This window comes from Halyomorpha halys, unplaced genomic scaffold (genome assembly GCF_000696795.3).
Source record: "Halyomorpha halys isolate HHAL.00 unplaced genomic scaffold, Hhal_1.1 Scaffold1157.1, whole genome shotgun sequence".
Lineage (NCBI taxonomy): Eukaryota > Metazoa > Arthropoda > Insecta > Hemiptera > Pentatomidae > Halyomorpha > Halyomorpha halys.
Genome location: NW_027108759.1, coordinates 40,921 through 57,488, shown reverse-complemented (window position 1 = coordinate 57,488; position 16,568 = coordinate 40,921). Strand labels below are relative to the sequence as shown.

At 31.5% G+C, this 16,568-nt stretch overlaps 1 protein-coding gene across 2 annotated transcripts in view; it reads right to left on the bottom strand.

Annotated features, from left to right (window-relative positions):
* Positions 1 to 2,834: 2,834 nt before the first annotated feature.
* The window catches only part of LOC106688593 (protein dimmed), a 36,016-nt gene continuing 22,282 nt past the window's right edge, over positions 2,835 to 16,568 (bottom strand). For both annotated transcript variants that reach the window (XM_067047049.1, XM_014433130.3), the window contains exons 2-5: positions 16,259 to 16,368; positions 11,137 to 11,309; positions 7,541 to 7,677; positions 2,835 to 5,156 (exon numbers count right to left, since the gene is read on the bottom strand). In XM_067047049.1, coding sequence (XP_066903150.1) covers positions 5,045 to 5,156; positions 7,541 to 7,677; positions 11,137 to 11,309; positions 16,259 to 16,367 — 531 coding nt within the window. In that variant the 5' untranslated portion in view covers position 16,368 and the 3' untranslated portion in view covers positions 2,835 to 5,044. The remainder of the gene's footprint in view (positions 5,157 to 7,540; positions 7,678 to 11,136; positions 11,310 to 16,258; positions 16,369 to 16,568) is intronic.

Sequence of the window (16,568 nt, the reverse complement as noted above, 5' to 3'; positions counted from 1 at the left end):
TAAATGTTATTTCGTTTTACCACAGCAAAAGAAGGCAATTTTTTTCGATTTAACACGAGTTTTTCCATTTAACACGCTTTAACATAGATCATGAATGCCCCTTTAATAGTAATTCAAAAAACCAATATCATAAACACAGTCTGAGCATGCTTTGGGTAATTCAAAACATTTTTTTTTTTATCCCCCTGCCTAGCTTGGCGTACTGGATGCCACGCCTACGAAAGGATTGACCCCACCTTCTAGCGTCACTCGCCCTGGAAGCGTACCCCCTCCATTACACTCCTTCCTCCAAAACAATTAGCCTGTAGGAAACACCTCTCCAGTGATACGATCTGCATTTCATTGAATACTTGTTGGCCAACAAAAGTCGAAAGGGTAAAATCTCTTATATATCTTTATAATCAATAAATATCCAAAAACACATAATTTTGTGATGATTATTTTTATTGAACTGGCTAAAAACAATTGTCCATATCTTATCATTCTTACAATTGTATTTTGCACTTCATTATCTATTATATCTCCCTCTTTTAATAATTTAGTCAACACAGAACCAGATTTAAATAAACACAAACAGAATCCAAATTAAATAACATTTTAAATTTTTGAGATAGAATTTTCTTTTTTCATTGGGAATCCAAACTGTTCTAGTTCCAGAAGTTGTGCATACAATCTTTTTTCAAAGAAGCTTTTGATTCCAATATCTTATAACTTTTCTCTGCTTCCGAAACACCCAGTCGGTACATTTCGTGCTCTAATTGTTCCATTTCATCAAGGTTTTGTTGATAAATTGTTTCTACGATCATCAAGTAATCTCTGAAGCAGAGCCTATGTTTTTCGTCTGGGTTTCCTCCCAAACACCACCTTTCAAACCTGGGTAGCCGGCCTCCGTTATGGAGAACTATAATTTTTTATTTATTCAGGTTTATATGCAGATTCCACCTATGACTATAATTCTCCCGATGATTTATCATTCGTTGTAATTTTATAGAAGAGGGGGCTAGCACTACAACGTCGTCCGCATATAGCAAACACTTGATATTAATTCCTGCTATTTCTAGCTTTTCGTCGAGATTTTCTTGTAAATCGTTAATAAGTAATGGAAATAGTGAAAGGCTAAGCAAATAACCTTTCCTAAATCGGACTGAAGTTTTAAAAAATCAGTAAGCCTCTCTTTATGATACATGGTCACTTTGAACTCCAAATATAAGCATTTTCAGTATCTCAGAAACTTATAAGGCAGCCCACAAACAACTAAATCAAAAAATAGCGCTGAAATGAAACGTGAATTTAAAGTCTAAAAATTGCATTAACTTTGCTTAACGATAATTTATTTAACGATTAATTTGAAGAATTCATTAGGCACAGGATCAAGTGCTGGTGATTTGCTATTTTTTGGTTTTGACAACGTAATTTTTACTTCAACTAAACTGATTTCCTTCGCAAGCTCAAGATCCTCCCACTTCGGTTTAGCATAAATTATTTGAGGCGCTTTTGTAATAGGATACAATAATGTGTTAAAATAATATCTAATTTGCTCACGAGTTATATTCGAATTCACTAATGAAATTTCTATTTTTAAATTGTTGAATTAATGACCATAAACCTTTTTCTATCTATTTAAGGGATTTGTAGTACTAATTCCGCTTTTTGATGCACGATGCTTTATATTTTTGTTTGCTTTTAAGTTAGTAATTTAGTTCATATTATTCCATTTCATAAATATTTTCAAAAACCTAAATGACTTATTACGAAACTTGAAACATTCAATGTTTAACCACTTCTGTTTTCCCAATTTTTTTACGGTAACTTATCTGTTTACTATATAAGGCACATTCAATAATACATTCTTACAATTAGTCACTTTTTTATATGAATCTTTAACCCCATCTAATTTTACATAATTTAATTTATTTTCTAGTGTTGATTTAAAATTCAATTCATCCTGTTATGACCATTAGAATTACTTAGTTATAGAGCATTAGATGCCTGACATTACTTTTTTGTTATAGGGGTCTTATATTGATATGTGTTTATTTCTTGCCAATATTTTAATTTTACCTAATTATATATTACTTGAATGAATAAAGATCTCATATTTAGTTTTCTGATTCATTAAAAGCTATTATCTTATACACAGTGCCACTCCATGGCGATTACAGGCTCAGAGGAATCACTAGCGCAAACTTAACATTTAACATTAATCCGAAATGGAATCACTTTGTGGAAACAATAAATTAGGCACATAACAAGTGGATCAGTCTACCCTCCCACTATTTTTATATATTATTCCATGCTGTCAACCCCTCCTTCCTTTGTTTATCAGAGTGTAACTGAACGTGAATACCCCTAGGCCATCTCTGTCCAATTGCAAGGATTTATAGAGAATACCTGCTAACTTCTTTACTGTAAGCGAATACCTTACAGAGTGTAGTTTATATACTGTTTATAATTTATACATAATAGAAATTTATGGCGCATATCCGCATTCATAGATGTAAATTCGTATTAAGTAGATTTATAGGTGGTTAGAAGTTAAATCTGAACCAGATCTGATCCTCTTGTTTAATCACCTCCTCTTCCTTAAACCTATCCTGATTGAATAGACATTGTCAGAAGCCTTCTGATGTTACTTGACTTCACCTCTTAAACTGGTGCCTGGACTATTTATAGATTCCTGGACAATCTCCAATTCAGTACTAACTGTTAAAGACTCTAGCACCAACATTACAAGTTATAATTATGTTTTAATTTTGTAGACTCAATAAAATAAAATAATAGCTATTAAAAAGGGAATACAATAAATGTAGATAAATAAAAATTCAATTTTCCTCCTTCTCTTCTTTAATTGTGTTGATGATACATTAAAATGCAGTTAAACATTTCAAGTAATGGAAAATAACAATACTTACATCCATGGTATAATTTCTATAAAATTAAGAAACACTGGATTGTTATATCAACAAAATATTGTATTTTAAGTTAAATTTACTTAATAATGGTTAATTTGTTTCAAATACATAATTTTTATACTTGGAATCATTAGTGAAAAAAAAAACATGACATATTTTGAAAAAGATTACTTATTCTTTTTACATTTGCATTTTCTAATCTAGCACATAATCAAGAATCATTCTTCTAAAAACTTTACAAGGAAACAACTAAAGAGACTGGAAATAAACCTCTCAACTTATTGGTAACAGTCGCTTATAATACAAAATAGGTCGAGCTGGTTCTACAAGAGCACATTTTGTAGATTTTACTACCCATTGTGCACATCATGCATGATTAGTTTCACTTAAAGCTCTACACTTTTAATTTGTATATTTTTTTTTGTACTGAGAAAGAAACAAGATAATAGGTAATTAGGTAAAATCTTTTTCTTTCCCCTTACATTTTTTTATTTTTTGAAAGAAATATTCATTTTATTATTATAACAGATGAAAAATTTAATTAAAATTTTTTTTTTCTGTGTGAAATTAAATGTGGTTAGTTTTCAGCTAAATTATGAGAATAATAGCCTCTAACATCAGTATTTTGAAGATCTGGCGAGGTAGAAAGTTTTTAGGAATGCATACCTCCACGTAAATTAATGAAATTTAAATGTGAAACTAATCATACATCTTAATGGTAAATACATTTTTAACAATTTTATGTTAGTATGCCTTCTACTTGCTTAATGACTACTTGTCACTTGCAAGTTAGCTTATGGACTAAATTCTACCACTAATGAGCATGAACATAAGAGAAAATTATAAAATATTCATAAATATTCCCTATAGTGGGGATTTAGTCCAATTCTTGTAAAAACTAATGATATGCTCCTAATTACATAATGAAACTAGACGACACACTTGTGAAAAAGGAATTTTTCACCTTATAATAAAGAAAAAATAACTATTCACATAATAATACTCATTTTTATAATTAAACATCAGTAGCACAGTCATATAATCCTATAATCATTATTCAAAAATATATTTTTTCTTATCACAAAAAATCAAACCCCAGGGTTTTATACCCGCATCCTGGAGTAAAACATAAATAACATTACAATCAAATTCAGCGATTACATAACAATTTTTTTTTATATGATTTTTTCATAGAATGTTGAATTAAAGCATATAATGACATAAACATTTCATCAAAACAAATATTGATAACAGGGATTTTTTTAAAAATAGTTGTTAACATAATAATTCTCTTTTCTGTCTTGATTCATCATTTTAAAAATGAGGAAAAGGATTTCACTAAGATTGCTACAAAATAACAAATAATGTAAGGAGTGTTTCTTATTAATGTTCATGAGTTTCAGAAATTGCATTAAAAAAAAGACATATAATACCTTATTTCTCATTCATCAAATTATAATATAATATAATCTAACTAACTGACATTTTTATTAGAACAGTTTACAAACTGCTTGACTAGATTGGTTTGATGTTATCAACATTACTGTATTTTTTCAACCTCTCCTCTTGACTTAAATCCTAATTTATATTTTATAATTTGCTTTGACAATATGGCGATGATTAGATAAAATAAAAAAAAAAAAAAGGACAATAAATGACACAAAAATAACTATGATAAATAAAGAAGAAAAGAGAAGTATTTGCATTTTGTTAAACATATTTTATTATAAAACCTAACTAAAAATTGCACCTAATATTCGATGTAATGTCTAGACAGTATACCATCGAAATAATTTATTAAATATATAATAACATCACGTATATTTTTTATTCACACTGTAAATAGGTTTTATTATATTCATATTTTATATTCACACACAGACACATGTTGCATTTGCGAATTGCATTTATTCACGTACAAAATTATATGTATGTCTATTTTTGTGAATACATTTGAATATAATTAATTATCTTCATAAGAAGTATTAAAGACAATTTGAGGTCTGATAACAAGTATAAATTTGATAGACTATTAAAACAATAAAAATAACCATATATATATATATACACACATACACACACACACAGATCTTTCATATTCAATCCATACTGTATTAGGTCCACGGTAGAGGCTATGCAGCCAGGTCTTGACCAGGCTCCAAGTTGGCCTGATATAGTGAATTGTTGTTTTGTTCTAATTCTTCTCTGCCTCCACTTTCTTCACTACATTCAGCATCTAGGAACCTGTTGACAAGATACATATTGAGATCAATAAACTGGGATAAAAAAAATCTCTAAAGACTCTAAATGCTTTTATAAATTAATTTGATTATTAATATAAGATAATGTTTTAATAAAGTAAACTGTTGTTTGTATTTAAAATAATTCAGTATCTATTTCAATATAAAATATTCTGGCAATAATATTCAATTTTATATAAAATACTATCATAAATTGTAAAAGCCTACACTACAGCATAACATAGAAGATTTGAGGGGAAGGAGGAGAGTGAGGGTGAAAATGTAGATAAAAATTTATTGTTTTTTGTTACAAAACATATTTTTTTAAAATTCTAAACAATAAATGAATATTGACTTGATCCTCTTCTGTAAACTCTCTATGACACTCTAAACACCCTATACCCTCTCTTGTACTTTCGCACAGTTTCAAGACCTTGTACTCAATCTGAAGTTTCTCATAAAAAACTTGTTTTACCTTCGGCATTTTATTAAATGAAGATTAAAAATAAAACTAATAAAAAATATAAAACTTATAAACAATTGTGTCAAATAAAAGGAAAAAAATATCCCGTCTAGACTTGGATCATGAGATCATCCACACTGATGTTGCTGTCTGTCCCTCAGATGACTCATAGGTATGAAATGTTTCTACCACTGAAAGGGATTGGTAGATCCTAGATACTGCCAACTAGACGGGAATCCCAGACACTTTTACTGCCCTGGACAGTATTCTGGATTGTCTGTCATCTGGATGTATCTCAGAGAGAAGGTAAACTTATGTGGTCATGATAACCTTTGTTTGTCTTTCCTAATTAGGATTAAACCTTCAAACCTTTTCTATAAAAATACCCAGAACAGTCTTGCTTGTTCTTCAGACTTTTTTTTTTTTTAAAGTATTCTTACAGTAATTTAGAGCTTAGCAGCCTATCTATATAAGCTGATAACACTAGGTAACAGCAATACCTCTGTAATTTAAAAAAAAATATTTTTTTGTTCCCTAAAAAAAGAAAAATGCTTAAACTTATGAAGGGTCAAAAGTTTAGTCCTTTGTAAAAAAGAAGTGTTTCTTAATCAAAGTTTGCTTAAGAAGATGATTTGTTCATAGTCAACTGCTTGGTTTTTTTCCCAATGGAGAGTATCCATTTTATCGAGACCAGGAAAGCCCCGGGAGGACTCCTGAGTCCACAGGGTTGACCCATGCCTAAATTAATGGAATAAATAATTATCTGCCATTGGATGGATTCTAACCTAGGCTGGGAGATAGTTACAGTGCCTTACTCACTGAGCTATCCCATTCCCTCCTTCAGTCCATTCCTCCAATATAGTTCCACTTTTGATAACCACTAAGAACTCAGAAATGTCTGTTATATAATCATTTATACAATCAAAAATTAGTCCAGAAAAAGGATGGTGTCGGAACAAGAAAAGAATATTTGGAGATCGTACTAGGAGGAAGTCAGGACCTGCCAGGAAAATGCCATATTATAACATGGTGATGTGAAAATGTAAATTATTTATTTTAGCACTTGTGTTTCATGGGATGAAGGCTAAATGATCAAAAATGCATCACAGAAAATAAAATATTCCCTTCTATTTAATGGCAAAAAGATGACTTAGTTACTCATTTTAAAAACAAACTGAAAGGAAAATTAATGTATAAATATGTACACTAGAAGTACACAGTATGAGGGGATGTTAGTTTTGTTGAAACTATTACGATTATGTCCTATTGGAGTGTTTGCATTAGGATTTTATAGTGGTAAACTGGAACATTGTAAATTAAAAGAAACTCACATAAGTTAGAGAGATAACAATTAATTTAATATTTTAAAGTTTGGTAACATTTGTCATTTTTAAATTCATGTTCACGATACTACTCTTAGGCTTATTTTTGTTGTGTTTAAGGATATCATCATGTGAGGAGTAGAGAGAGATATATCACCCACCTTAATAATTTAAAAACTAAAAACAAAATTTGAGATTTTAGAACCTATTTAAAATTATGAAAATTCTGTTCAAACCTTATTCAAAAATTTTATTATACTTAAAAGAGCTAATGTATGGTATTTAGGGAGGTAAATTTTCCATAAATGTTCAGTGGCTGCAAATTTCAAGGAATATTCTCAAGACACTCTAATGAGTTTACCAAGCTCATGGATCATTAATAATTTATTTTTGTAGATGAGGTGGATTACGAGTAAAATTAAAGAATTACATAATATGGTCAGGTTGGTGGTCCAAGTGATCAAATGCTATTTAACTCAACTTTACTTGATCATTTTTGTCTCTAACTCTAAAATATTTAGCATTATAATGATTATATAATAATTAGTGCAACAATATTACTTGCAGAATTTTAAAAATGCTCATTAAATGATTGTTACTTACGTATAAGGCTTTTCATCACCTCTCATCTCACATATAACATTTGTAAGAGCCATGATATAGTTTTTCGCCAAAGTAAGAGTTTCAATTTTCGAAAGTTTCCTTTCCATTTTAACATGAGGAATTACTTCACGGAGTTGCTGAAAAACAAAAGAAAAACATTGATCATTTGAGGTAAGATAGAGGAAGAATTTCAAAATGTCTTTGAAACAGAACTATGTAGTGTAATGAAATTAGCATGTATTTATATGTAAATATAATTCCTTGGAGAGTAGTAATTACAATAATTATTTTCACTTGAAGAATATATATATATATAGTTAAGTTGATTAATATTATGTAATTTTGATTAATGTAAAATTAATTACCTTATATGAACTGTTGCTAATTGTACAAAATTACTTCAAGTATAAGTTAGTCATTAGAAAATAAAAATTCTTTCTTTATTTACATTTATATCTTGGACAAAATGTTAATCTTAATTAGCCAATGACTGAACAACAGAAACATAAAGGCACTTTTAAGAAATAAATGTTTTTCAGAATGGTTTTTTAGTGATGGGCCAGTAAAATATAGTTAATTTGTGAGGACTAATATAGTAGTTTTATCTTAAGTAGATAGAGGCATAAATATATCCACATAACTTACCAGTTTTGTTAAAATGACCCAGCTGGACAGCGATAAAAATCCCATTCAACTATCGGAAGAATAACTCATTCGTAAAGGTGTTAAACAGGCCAACCCTATTTCCCTGGCATTATTGAATATAAATGTAATTAATTTAGATTATAAATAAATCTAATATAAATGATCCATACAAGGGCAGGATGATCCAACCAAGCTGGAATTAGTGGAGAGGTATGTCAAAGGGAGCTGAATACGGCTTCGAGAAAAAAACAAAGTTTAAGTATCTGGGCACATTTATCATTGAGGATAATAATATTACAGGTGAAGTTAAGGCAAGAATAATAGTTAATAATAGATGTTATTGGTCTCTGGTGAAAATCTTCTGAAAACAAGATCTGTTCAAAGTCCTCAAAATAAGTTTACTAGACAGTCCTGCAACCAGTAGCCATGTCCAGAAACTAGTCTTTGACACTGAATCTACATGAAGTAAGGCTGAAAAACAAGTGGGAAGAAATCTTTTCAAAAATCTACGGCCCAACAAAAGAATGAAATCTTTGGCAGATCTCGGCAAATGAGGAGCTAAAGAACTTGTATGAAGCACCAGGTATTATGTCCACTATAAAAAGAGACATAATAAGACAGCTGGAACAAGTCCATAGAATGGAATGTGGTAGGTTCTCTCAAATGATGATGGTGGGATACCCAGGAGGAAGAAGGAGGATTAGGCCTAGCCTTTGTTGGCTATAGGATGTAAAGTATGATCTTCAGACCCTGGGCTTCAGAGAATGAAGGAGGACAGCCAAATTTAATCTTGATTGGAAAAGGGCAAGAAACATGGTACCATTTAATATTGATGATCGATGAATTGGTTTCATCTTTAGTAGAAATAGGCCTAAGTGCCCACTGTAATAGTTCATCTTGGTTACACTAGCTAGTGGTTGTACCTGACAGATTGTGACCTGAAAACATTACACTAGGTAATCTTTTCAGGTCACAATCTGTCTATCCAAATGCAGAGAGCAGTTCACTAAATGAGAAATAGGTTTCTATGTAATATATAATATATTATATTGGTTATTCAAGAGACAAAATCGATGGGATATCATCAGTTACTAAAAAAAATTTATATCTTTGATTAATATAATACGCTTAGGTTCTTTTTCTAGGTTCTTCTAGGTTTTTTTTTGTAGAACAACATATTTTACTTAAACATTTTGTAACTGGATATATTTCTTGCAAAGTTTTGGCGTATAGTTTGATTATTATTTATTGTTTTATTATTACAATGGTGACTTATACTTATGAACATTTTTACTCTTATAATCAAATAATCGTTCCATTATGAAATAAGAAGTATATTGAATTTTTTGTGAAAGAGTGTTCGGAATTTGAAGCTTTTATTCAACTTGTATCTATGAACTAATACTATTACCTATTTAATTAGATAAAATAGAGGCCTGGTAACACTGGTGTAAGGTGATCTCAAGAATCAAGGCGCGAAAGGTACTAACGCTAGGACAATTTTAGTGTTGTTCTACACTTCAGAACTAACTGGTGACATTCGTTTTAGTGTTCTGTGTAGCTTAAAGTGCTAATTGTTCATCCGTTCCTACCTTATTTTATTCAGGTAAGACTAAATTATGTTATTATTTGAGAAAGTGAATCCAGGTGTGTATTTCGTATTTATATAAAAAAAATAACTTTTTTGTCTTGGCCGCTTAATTTCTTTTGAACTTCAAGCCAGGCAGTTTAAAATCTTCTGAAATCATCTTTTATTCTAAACTGTACAACTTCATAATATGAAGTTCAGAGTAATTTATGCTACGTTATAGTATTATTTACTTTTATAATTCTCTGACTGTGTCGCCTAATTTATAAATATGTATGTTGTTCATGAGAAGCAATACAATACTTTCATAATAAACCTTAATCCATATATTAAAATAAAACACATGAAATATTGAGTGGTAGAGCTCTGTGTATCAATATAGTCCGTACCGGTCTCAGCTGACGGCAGGCCTGGATGGACCTCAACCATTTTTTCTACTCCTTACCTGCTAATTTCTGAAAGACGGGAGGAAAACGGAAATTTCTGATGTACGGTAGAGGAACCTCCGCCACCCTTGTCTTCTTCAATTCACACTCTGGCTTTGAGGAACAAAGTTTACACCACAATCATTCCTCCTCACCCCGCCATTTCCTGAATCCTTTCCTCTTCAGTATATTTCAAAGGAACCTTTTTAGTACAGGAGCTTTCGAACTTAAATTCATATTATCTATAATCTTGGTTCTCTGGTTTTGGATTATCTTCTGTAATTTTTCTTTCAAGAGCTGTAGTTCATCAATATTTTGATTTGCTCGTTCCCTATCGTCTTCAATAAAATTGTGCGAGCATTCGTAAGTCTCACGATTTCAACATCCACCTTCAGAGTTCCACCCTGATTACATTACGATCCCAATCATGGCCTTCTCTCTCGACATATGTTGTTACTTCCTCCATCGTTCTAGGTGTGGTGTACGACATCTAACATGGGCTACGCCTGTTAAGTTAGTTACCTTTTTCTGTATTTCATTCTTATAGTCTCAAACAAACAAAGATGTTTAACGAGGAGATCCGTCTCTTCTTTGCACCATTTCTTTTTACTTCCTTACAAATACAAACAGGACTTGCTGTATTAGAGGGCGAGCTCGTCCATTTGATAAATATTGATGGAGAGTTGTTAGTATTTCAGGGGAAGTCTCAGACAAGATTCAGGAAAAAATTGTCGACGAATAAGTCTATCCTACCAGAGGTAGTGGGCATCTGAGGCTAACATTGGATAATGGACTGGGTGCTGTTGCTGGGAGGAAAACTGCAAGTGGCCTTTTAGAGCTACAGAAGATGCAGATAATAAAAAAGTATGCTGTATACTGCTTCCGGAAGTCCAAAAACAAATTTGTTATAAATGAAAATACATTAAGAGAGAACTTACCTCAAAGGCGTCATTGAGGCTGTGCATGCGCATCCTCTCCCTTTCATTCGATTCGAGCCGCCTAAGGTTGCGTTCCCTTGCTGACAGTCCTTGCCGCCTCCGCCTCGGCCCCCAGCTGGGTCCCCGCCTTTTCCCTCTCCGCCTGCCGCCCTCTTCTGATTCGCTATCGCTGTCTGAAAGGAAGCCATATTGTAGAAAGTATTAAACAAAAAACTAACTTAACTGATTATTAATGTTTTAAAATATAGAAAATACTAGAGTATAGAAAATATAGTTGTTTTTAGTTTTTAAATAGTTCATTTTAGTGTTACTACATACGTTTACCAAAAACCTCGATTTTGAAATTTTAGAAGTCAACTTTTTTTTTTTTGCTCGTTATTTAGATTTAGGAGAGGTTTATATCGATGTAAGGAATCAAAAATTGTCATTCACATTTGGCATTTTAAGCATCAAGAAACACATTATAGTTTGTCTGACGGTCTGTAATAAAATGAGTGTTAAAATTTAATAAAATGAGTGTATTTTTCATAGTACACATATATTTCGAAATATGTTCATTCCATTAGGCTTATATTTAAAGGAAAGTTGGGTATTAGTGTTGAAATGTTCTAGAATACATTTCATCAGATTTCATCCACTACTTTCGCTTAGGTGTGAGTTAACCTATTTTCCTTGTCACTCCCATATTTCAAAAACAGCTCTACCAATTTAGCTCACAGTTGAAGAAAGGTTGGGAATTTATGTATACATGGTCTAATTTCATCATATTCTTTCGCTTACTTATTTGAATTTTCTGGATAAACCTATTTTTTTATTACGGCTAGTCTGATAGATTTTATTCTCAAACGGTAAACCATTAACCTTGAAATTACGTATAAGGTAATTAGGTAATTACGTATAAAATAAAAAAGTTACATATTGCTGCTTTTTTATAAGCACGATGTTGCTGTATAACACGATTCATCTTTATATTAGTACAATCATTCGACCAAATTAACATAAGATCAGTTTTGATTCACGCGATTTAGTGTAATAGTATTTTTGGTTATGATCTATCATATAGAATATCTATGTTTCTACTACCTGAAACGTATATAGTTAGATATAGTTCTTAATTTTTATATAAAACTATTTGGTACGTTAGGAAAACGAGATGTAGATAAGAATAGGGGATGACAATGACAGAACCAATTAAAGAAAAAATAAGCAAGAAATTTTTTTGCAATCGGAATACCTTAAAACAAGAAGTAACAACAAAAAAAAACCGTAAAATTTATGGAAGATAGCGAGTTTGTAAAGTTCATTGATATGCATATTTTTGATAAAAGGAAAATTCCTCTTAATCATGATTTTAATAGATTAACGGGACATAGTTGAATGTTTTTCAAAACCACCTGACACGAAATCACGTTTCTACTTTGTCAGGCTTGAGCAAAAGTAAATATTTTCTTATCATTGTTTATTCCAAAATCACGGAAAATATCAAATGCGAAATAAGAGCAACAGCTGGACCAAATGATGAAGTCTTATTATATTTACTGATTTATTGATTTAGTTTTTAGTTTTTAATACAAAACCGACCCACGCTGCGATTAAGCGACGTTTAAAAACTAGAGACAATCCGACATGTGGACACTATTTTCTGAAATGACTCATTATTTAGTAGATGATTTACAGGAATAAATTATATTTTTATTAATTCGTTGAGCCGTATTATGTATTCATATGTTGTTTAATTATATTTTCTTTTGACCCCTGGTCATCTGATGCATGAAACCAGTTTCATATCCAACACTGTTGTAATAAATCCTGCTCTTCTACGCTATTAAAATGTAGTATTCGATTGCTTTTTTAAATGGTCAAATTGAAATCATTTTGAGTAAACTGAGAGAATAAGTAAAATAAGACTAGCTTCTTCTTTATTCTATGACCTTTTTGTACTTAAGTACTAAGTGATCCAACAGTGCAAGTTTTTAGATAAAATACTCTTTATTCTGAGTATATTTTGCTCATCTCTATTGCATCTATTGGGCAATCTCCCCGCATAAGACAACTTGTATTACTTTTTAATCTCCAACCAGATCCAGCATCAGATCGTTCTCTATGTCGTAGTAAGAAATACTGAGATACGAAGTGTGATGAAACATCTTAGTAACTAATATTATCGTATGTTTTTATTTATCTTACTTCTCTTGTTCTTAGTGTTACCATATGTTTTAATTTATCCTACTTAGTCTTATTTGTGTTAGTTAAATTATGAGTTTAATGAAGGCTTACTTTCAGTTTCTAAAAAGGTTTATTTATAACACGAAGCAAAGTCTTGTATGGCTCCCTTCGTCTTACTGGAGTGGGATGGTAACGCTGTAAGCGTTGCAATTTTTCGATTTTCAAGTAAATGAAAAACAGATATGTAAATGATTAAAAGTTCTGTAATTCAATACAACTAACTGTCGAGGTCCACTATGCCCCCGTTAGAACGTTCCGGAGACTGCCTTGCATGACATCCAGACCACTGCCACCAATTTATCCAAGAAATGTGACTATACAGAGAATGGATTCCTATAGCTGATAGTCAAAGAAGACTACCAGCATTAGTAGATTTCGTCTGGGATGACATTGGTGTGCTCAGCCCACTTCTATTTTGCGAATTCGAGAAGAAGAATGGATGCTGAAAATGTGCCTGGGAGACTGCCGGACCATTACGATTGTAAGAGCCAATTTATAGGACAGAATTTTTAGCTTCATATTTATTATATTATTAACAGTTCTAAGTATTTATAAATAATTAAGCTATCTACGTATATAATTTATAAATAACTTTTAAACGAAGGGAAATAAAACACATTATTGGCCTGGTACAATCCGTTTAGGATGTACATATGTACTTAATATTTTACAGCATTCAGCAATGGAGGTGTCAATTGCGGCCCAATTGTATTTGTGGTATTTATCACGTTCCAAGCCAAATTTCTTTACCATTCATTATTGTTCAGCCTCCAACAGCTTTTTGTTTCCCTCGCCATTTTCTCAATCCCCACGACTTGTTTTATAGACAAATCTTAACCTGTATCTTTAATGTTAACATGCATTAGAAGACTCTGTAAGTTGCAATAGATTTCATATTATTAGTGTAATATTATATCCTTTATTGTAATACATAAAATAAATTTATAATACAAAGTTTGTCTGCTACTAAATGTTTGAAATCGAGCGAAAGGGGTTTGAACTACCAACTGAAAACTAAAACTATGATAAAATTATCAATGAATCACAAAGAGAAATCAAATAAAATGCTGTACTTAAAAAAACAAATATCTCCTTGGCATCGTATTATTGCAGGAATAATCTTGGGTCAGTGAGAACTAAATGTTATGAAATGAAGGTCATCTTTTCACAATCCCAAACTTGAGTGTTCGCCCACAAAACATTGTCTACTAAGATATTATGTTTAAATTGTGGCCCAATATGTAATAATATTTTGGTGAAAACCTACAACAAACATCCAAATGAAATACTACGAAAAAACAGAACGGCTTCTGTGTAAAGAGTATTCAAACTCATTAGAAATTAGCTTTCCTACCTGTATAAAGTATTAAGAAAGAACTTGATGTTTCTTGACTTGTTATTTTGTGGACAATAAAGTGTTTCAACAGTCTCAAGTGTTCTAGGAGATGATAGTTTTAAGTTTGAGTAGAATAAGAAGTGTAAACCGATGGTGTGCCCCTGTACCATTAAGATGAGATATATTATAAAGGTTGAAAATAAATGCCAAGCTAAATATTGATATTTCGTTTAAATGTATATATCGTATCAGATGCATAATTTTTTTTTTATATGATTTTATGGACAAACAGAATGAAAAGAAGAGAACTAAAATTTTGTCTCGAAATCCACTTATTGGTGGAGTCAGTATTCATAGGTGTGAATTAAAATAAAGAGATTTTTTTTTTTACTACGATTTAATTACTATAGATATAATAATCTCGATCATTTCCTTGTGAAACAAATTTATTTTCATTTTCGATATCAAGATTAGGTGATATTATTAATACAATCAAACTCCGACCGAGTTTGAGCTGTAGGTGAAGTAGAGCAATTGAAGAGGTGGTGTGTGTACAAGTGTGTAGCAGACAAAAGAGGAATTGTGTACTCAAATGTGGGATCTCTTTACCACTATTTAATTCCACTGAGTTAAAAACGTGACCTATTAAATGTTTGACAGTTGGTTTAACCTTGAATAATTGAATGTGTCCAGCTAAGCATACAACAAGTAACCTGCTTCACTACTTGGGCTTCCTTCATACCGTCTATTATTCAATACATTTGATCAATTATTAATTTTCATAAATGACTGAATAACATACGATTATATAAATGAAGTTGACATCCCTGTCCAACATAACCGTGTATTTCAATCCTTTAAAGCTTAGTATATCCAGTTTTCAAAACTATTGTATTTTTATGATGCAGAAATACCATAAGAACTAGTGTCGCACTAGGCGCTGAACTCTTGTTTCTTACAAACTGCATAGTTTTGTTGAAAACTAGCTTTGCAAGGATCTCAAAAATTTAATTATTCTGTGTAGTTATTCTATTATACTAAATAGGTTAATTCTGTGGGTACAGAGCTGAAAATGTGAGGAAATTTCGGAATTACATTTGGCATATTCAGATCATTATAAATAATTCTAATATAACGAAACAAGAAGTATTCAGATTTTAATAAATATTTTCTCGTAGCACCTAGATTTAACAGATCATAGTAAAAATTCGAAGATAAACCAGTAAACCATTAAATTTAACAGTAGATAATCGTAGAGTCTATTTGGTTTATAATGAAAAAATAAGGATAGATAGGAAAACTATGCATGAGCAACAAATTATTGTTGGGTAAGGCCGTCCGTAGCTTAGTGGTTAGACACAGTCTTACCAATTTGATGTCTATTGGCGGTGCCGGTAAGAATCCGGCCTGGGATGTTGACTTTTTTCTTTGAGTGGCGGTCCCACAAAAAGAAAAACTTTGACTCCCAACCATGGTTAGGCAGTATAGGACTTCAATGGGAGTCTTGGCCGAAAAAAAACATTATGTAAGCTAATATTAGACAAGTTGCACTGTACCGACCTTGTTTACTCTGGCTATGTGGTGGAGTGTACTCCTCGTCTTCTGACATCGGCCAACCTTCTGGGGTCCTGCACCCGCTCTCGCTACCGCTGAACTCTACCGACCGCATCCTAAAATGTATTATGAATGATTTAGAATAATATTGTTACAGATAATACAAGACAATTGTGTGAAATTATAAATACATAATAACAGACCCCGATTTACATTGAGACAAACTGGGTTTAAGACCTGACCACACCAGTTTTTGAGGGAATGTGAGTAAATGAGGCGCGGAAAAGTTATAACAAACACATAGTACAAAATAAAT